The sequence below is a fragment of the Erithacus rubecula genome (assembly GCF_903797595.1).
Source record: "Erithacus rubecula genome assembly, chromosome: 5".
In the NCBI taxonomy this organism is placed as follows: Eukaryota; Metazoa; Chordata; class Aves; order Passeriformes; family Muscicapidae; genus Erithacus; species Erithacus rubecula.
Genome location: NC_136687.1, coordinates 1,344,624 through 1,350,700, shown reverse-complemented (window position 1 = coordinate 1,350,700; position 6,077 = coordinate 1,344,624). Strand labels below are relative to the sequence as shown.

The 6,077-nt window shown below is 46.3% G+C and overlaps 1 protein-coding gene across 1 annotated transcript; it reads left to right on the top strand.

The window, feature by feature from the left end:
• Positions 1–4,850: 4,850 nt before the first annotated feature.
• Positions 4,851–5,826, top strand: LOC306802819 (uncharacterized protein; the record flags this gene model as incomplete). The annotated part of the gene is made up of 3 exons (XM_079307397.1): positions 4,851–5,098; positions 5,247–5,532; positions 5,812–5,826. The coding sequence occupies 3 exons, from the start codon at positions 4,851–4,853 to the stop codon at positions 5,824–5,826; spliced, it is 549 nt and encodes a 182-aa protein (XP_079163523.1).
• Between the last annotated feature and the right edge of the window lie 251 nt (positions 5,827–6,077).

The following is a 6,077-nucleotide window of genomic DNA, read 5'->3' as shown; positions in this document are numbered from 1 at the left end:
GTGCTGGATCAAGTCATAACTTCCAAGATTTAAGAAGAATCCTTCCTGGGATCCACTCGAAATTGCAAAATTAATATTAATTAATTTATTTAGCAAGATTAGGATGGAAAACAAAGTCACCTTCAATCCACATCAACTTCTCTATCCCTTCATATAACTTTATATATTTTTGTCCTCCATGCCTTGTAGTGGCTTTGTGCAGGAGCCAAAATGCTGTGGAGTAATGGAAAGCTTAGTCAATCCCCTCCTGGGAATACATGTAAATAAGGAAGGTTTGGCACAGGGATGAGCTGACGACACATTTCTTGGGCAGTGCACAGAAAAAGAGGGAAAATTTTCTCAAATACTTTTTCTTCTCTTGAAAAAATGGTGCTTTCATGTTAGGCTGAAAATATCCTCCTGGTACCCTCCTATCTCCAAAGTAGCTTGGAAATGAAAGCAGCTTTGCAGAAAGGGCTTCTGAGGAGAATTCGTAGTGGTCTGAATTATCTCTCATGGTTCTGCCTAGATTCAGAGAAAACTCGGAAATTTTTTGCTGAAGGAGTTGAATTCTCAGGGATTTGGCCCTGTTTCCCCCTCCTCAGACCCCTCCTGCCATGGGAGAACCACACACCCTTTCCCCCTTAAAAGCAAAAAAAACCAAAACAACCAAGAAACAAAAACATCCTCAAAGTAATTCAGCCTTTGTCACTCAGAGAATGCAGAGGAAATTAAAATCAAATCTCTGCACGTTCCCCAAGATGCCACTTCCCCAGAGTTACATCCCTCCCTGCAGCAATTGCTGCTTAGAACAAACTCCAAAGAGCCAGAACCAAATTTTGTCAGTGGTTAATCCTGTTAGAGGGACAGGAGCTGGGGAATTAAATGGGTTTTCTCCTCCACCTGTGACTGCCAAGATCCAGAACTTGAGGGTTCTTCACCTTCCCTGGGATGTTTTGTGGAAAACTTGGTGGCCCACCACATTCCGAAGTCCCAGGATTGACAAATAGACAGAGATTTCACCCAAATGTTGGGTGGCCATTTCTTTCTGGGAGAAGAAACACAGAATGGTTGATGTTTGTGCACTTTTGGGGTGGTTTGAGCACACACAGCTGGAGTATTGTGATCCTATAACCAGCCAGGGCCTACGAGCCCACAGCTGGCTTTGCTTTGGGTTCCAAAATTTGGGTTTTATAACTCCAAATGGCTTTGGCTCAGAGAAGACCTTTCTTACTAAGAGCTCAGCCATAATTTGGTGTTAAACCACATTTTGAGTCCAGGCCAGCTTTTAAAATGTACATTTTGAGTGGAATCTTTGAGTCCTACTCAAAGAGTCTTCCAGTCCAGCATTTTGCAAATCATGGGCAAGGTAAATAAGGAAATCCTTGAATAAAACAAATGTTGAACATTCCCTGGGGACACCTGGAGAGACCAAGAAGTCCAGCAGAGCTGCTCTGGTGTGAGTGGGACAGTCCTGGTCTTGCTGAAGAGCTTTTTTAATTGACTACATGTCAACAAAGTCCTTCCTCTGGAGGCTTGGAATCCAAGAAGAAAAGCAGAAGGATTTGGTTTTTTTTAAGCTGGATGATGAGCTATTTAACCTCGTGGAATCATGAAATATTCTGAGCAGGAATCATCCAGTCCAAGTCCTGTCCCTGCACAGACACCCCAAAATTCCCACCCTGGGCATCCCTGGAGTGTTGTCCAAACCCTCCTGGAGTTCTGGCAGCCTCGGGGCTGTGCCCATTCCCTGGGGAGTCTGTCCAAGAGGAAAGGTTCCAGAAGAGAGGGAAAAATAATTTAGAAAGCCCCCCTGGACTAAATCTCAGCAGAGTTAAGTGTTATTGGCTTTTTAAAATGAAGACAGGGTGAGTTATCCTGTCCTGATTATTTACCCATGGTTGGGAAGCCACAACCCCAGACCCAAAAGTGAGCAAAAGCAGCTCCTTTCTTCAAACTCCTCAACTCCTGGTCCCCTCTAATGTGGAGTTTGGCAGGTCCTGCCCCATCCAGCTGCACACAGGATCCAGTGCTGGCACTCCTGGGCTTTTTTTAGTGTGCCATGAAAGTGCAGGTGTCACCATCAACCAGCCCCACTGAAGCCTCAGGGCTCCTGGGTCTGCAGGAATGCATTTGGCACAGCTGGTTCTGTGTGCTCCAGGGTGGACACCAGCAGGGATTTCTTCATGGAAAGGGCTGTGCAGGAGTCCCTGTCCCTGCAGGTGTCCAAGGATGTGGCACTCAGTGCTCAGGGCTGGGTGACAAGGAGGTGATTGATCACAGTTTGGACTCAAAGGTCCTGGAGGCCTTTTCCAACCTAAATGATTCTGTGATTTTGTGACTTTGTTCTGTGATTGTGATTTTGTTCAGGTTGGTGAGAAGAGGAATTTGGACATGACAATTTGGTTGGTAGTTTGTGAGCTCGTGGATGAATACTTTAAAGACATTCAGGCCAAATATATTTATATAATCTCTATCTCTATCTCTATCTCTATCTCTATTATCTCTATCTCTATATATCTATATATCTATATTTATATATCTCTACATCTCTATATATCTATATCTATATCTATATCTATATCTATATCTATATCTATATCTATATCTATATCTATATCTATATCTATATCTATATCTATATCTATATCTATATCTATATCATCAATATCTGTCTCTGTATATATTTTTTAATATATATATGGTGTTGTATATATATGTGTGTGTAGGTTTTAGGGATGTTAAAGGCACAGAGCAGGACACTTCAGGTCCTGCCTAAGGCTGCCAGAGGGGACAATGCTCCTGAGGAGAGGTAAAAGATTCAATTTGTTAAATGAGCTCCCTAAGCTCTGTTTTACTTTTCCAGGTTCCCAGCAATCCCCCAGGGCACTAAGAAGGGCAGGAGAATTCTCACCACCATTGCCCAATTCTCCCCAGGTCTCTGCTGCATCCAGCTCATTCTCCCCACTGTAAATATTCCCAGGGAAAGGAAAATTGTCCTTCTGTAGGACAAACTCTCCCCTTGCAGGGCTGGAAATCCATGGGAAGAGCTGGTGCTGCTGGAGGGGATGTGCAGAGGAGAGGAGGCTGCACATCATTTTTGGGAATCACTGAGCATCCCTTCCCCCTCTTTTGAGGGTCAGCAGCAGCACAAAGTGGGGATTGGAATTTTCCCTGTGAAGTTCAGAGCAAGGTTTTGCTGTGGAAAGGTGAAAAGTAAAAATTTCCCTGTGGAAGGAACATCCAGCTTGGAAATGCCTTTGAGCTGTTTTATTCTGATAGCTTCCAACTGGCACTAACAGAGAGACCCTGATCTGATAACACTGGTGTCAAATGAGGGTGATAAGCCCCAGAAACATGCAACTTCCAAGCAGATCTGTCTCCCTTGTTTTGTTTTACAGGGACAGACATTTCCAGGCAAAGCCATCCTTTTCAATTTCCCTCCTCCCTACAAACATCTCTCCTGAAAGTGATGAGCACAACCCATTCCCAAAGGGAAGCCACTTCAGGAAATACACTTCCAAGCAGCTGTAGCCAAAAAAAAAATGACCCAACTCAGCTTCATCTGATGCAGCCCCTGGCACTGGATCCACCCCAGGAGAGGTCCCAGCTCTGGGTAATTAAGAGAACACACGCTGGAACTGAGCCCAGTGAAAGCAAACATGTGCTCCTTAAATGCATTGGCATTTATTATGGTAAAATTCCCTTTCCTTGTTGTTTTTTCCACCTTTCTGCTTCCCAGCACTATGGCCTGGAGGCAGGAAGGGGTTGCTGAGGCAGCTGGAGTTTTATCAGTGAGTTCAAAGGAGATGAGCTGTTATTTTATACATTAAGCTGCACCTGCTTGATCCATGGTCCAGGAAAAGGAAAAAAAAGTGGAAATAAACTCTGTCAGCAACTCATCCACAGGAGAAAGTTGTCTCAAGCAATCAAAATGAAAAAACAAAAGGCAAAATGGGATTGTTGGGCATTTTATTAATTCCTGGACCAGGTAGCTGCAGGACTTTCTGCAGGGTCATCCTCTGGTCCTCTCTGAAGTTTCCAGCAGTGCTGATGTGCACTGGGGTTATCTGGATACCAGCTGGTAAAACAGGCCAGGAGGACTGTGACAGAATCCTCCTGTTCAATCTCCAGGACAGATGGTGGAGAATTGGATGGTTTGGTTTCTCCTGGTTGGATTCTTTGGTTTCTTCTGGTTGGTTTCTTCTTTTTCTTGTGGTGAAAGTGTCCACACTCAGGTCCTTTCCACCAAAAAGGACCTTGAGGAGGTGGACAGTGCATCCAAGTGGGAAAAAGACTTAACATCTAGACAGCACAAAGCATGAGGAATGGTAAAAGTGGGATAAAGGAGGAAAGGAAAAGATCAGCTTCCCACAATTAAAGCATTTTTGGTGACTGTAGGACTGGCTGGATGTACTCACTACCCACTAAGGATTAAGAATTTAGGTGGTAGTGAGGAAGCACTAAAGGCTGGGAAAATTCTGGGAACTTGCCTGAGCATTTCAGGCTCTCTCTGGGAGCAGGGATCAGAAAGAAGTTTGGAAAAAGCCCCCAGAGGAGGGTCTGAGGTTGGGCCCTGCCTCTGAGGAGGGGCTGCAGGTCCTTCTGGCTGCTCTCACGGTGGGCACAAGCTCTTTTGAGGTTTTCACAGGGTCAGCTGCTGTCACTGCATCAGTGCCTTTCCTCACCCTGCCCCATTCCATTTCCAGCCACATGCAGCTCATTGAAGCCCTTGGGATTATCTCAGAATCATGGAATGGTTTGGGTGGGAAGGGACCTCAAAGATCTCATTCCAACCCCTGTCCTGGGCAGGGACAATTCCCACTGGGCCAATTGCTCCCAGCCCTGTCCAACTTGTCCATTTTAGACCCATGACAGTGGTGCTGCCCTCAGGATCTCCTCAATCCTCCCTGGAATCATTTATTTTGGAGAAGATCTGTGAGAGCACTGATTCTCTGAGGTCTCTGCCCATCCTGTTTGTGACCAAAGCAGCTCTGGGTGACTCCATGGGACCAGAGCTGCAAAAAAACTCCACCAGCTCCTGCCTCCATCCCAGCAAGGAACCAGGGGGAGCAGATGCCTCTTCTGAGCTGTCCAGATGGTGCAGGCTGTGGGAGGCGTGAGGAGGATGATAGCCCAGGGCAGCTTCCAGTGGCCAAACAGATCTGGAGTGAGCAGTGACCTTCAGCAGCTTCCTTAAGGGAAAATGTGTCCTTGCAGCAGCAGCAGGAGAGGAGGAGGAGGAGGAGGAGAGGATGAGGATGAAGAGAGGATGAGGATGAGGATGAGGATGAGGATGAGGATGAGGATGAGGATAAGGATGAGGATGAGGATGAGGATGAGGATGAGGATGAGGAGGAGGATGAGGATGAGGATGAGGATGAGGATGAGGATGAGGATGAGGATGAGGATGAGGATGAGGATGAGGAGGAGGATGAGGATGAGGAGAGGATGAGGATGAGGATGAGGATGAGGATGAGGATGAGGATGAGGATGAGGATGAGGATAAGGATGAGGAGGAGGATGAGGAGGAGGATGAGGAGGAGGATGAGGGTGAGGATGAGGAGAGGATGAGGATGAGGGTGAGGGTGAGGATGAGGAGAGGATCAGTATGAAGATGAGGATGAGGGTGAGGATGAGGATGAGGAGAGGATGAGGATGAGGATGAGGAGGATGAGGATGAGAGGAGGATGAGGATGAGGATTAATCTCTCTCTGTTTCTCTCACACCACAGATATTTCATCTGCACAAACATTTTGAAGCGAGGCCAGTGTGCAGTTTGCTCTCACCACTGGAAAATCCACTTTTCCACCCCAATTTTTTGCTTTCTAGGCAGCTTGCCAGTGAGCACCTAATCACTTTAGAGGAAAAGCACTTCCTTGGGATGGAGGCAGGCATTGGAAATAAAGGATGTGGGCTGATCTCTGTGAGGGAGGTGAGGCAAAACCCCACCAGAAGATAGATTTGTGAAGCTCATCACTGCAAGAATGGCAGCCTTGGTGTCCAAATGGAGTAAAAGTGGGTCTGGAGGCACTCAAAGGGAAGGTGGATGAATGGGATGGCTGGAAATCTTGATTCTAAGCTGCTCAAAGCAGCAC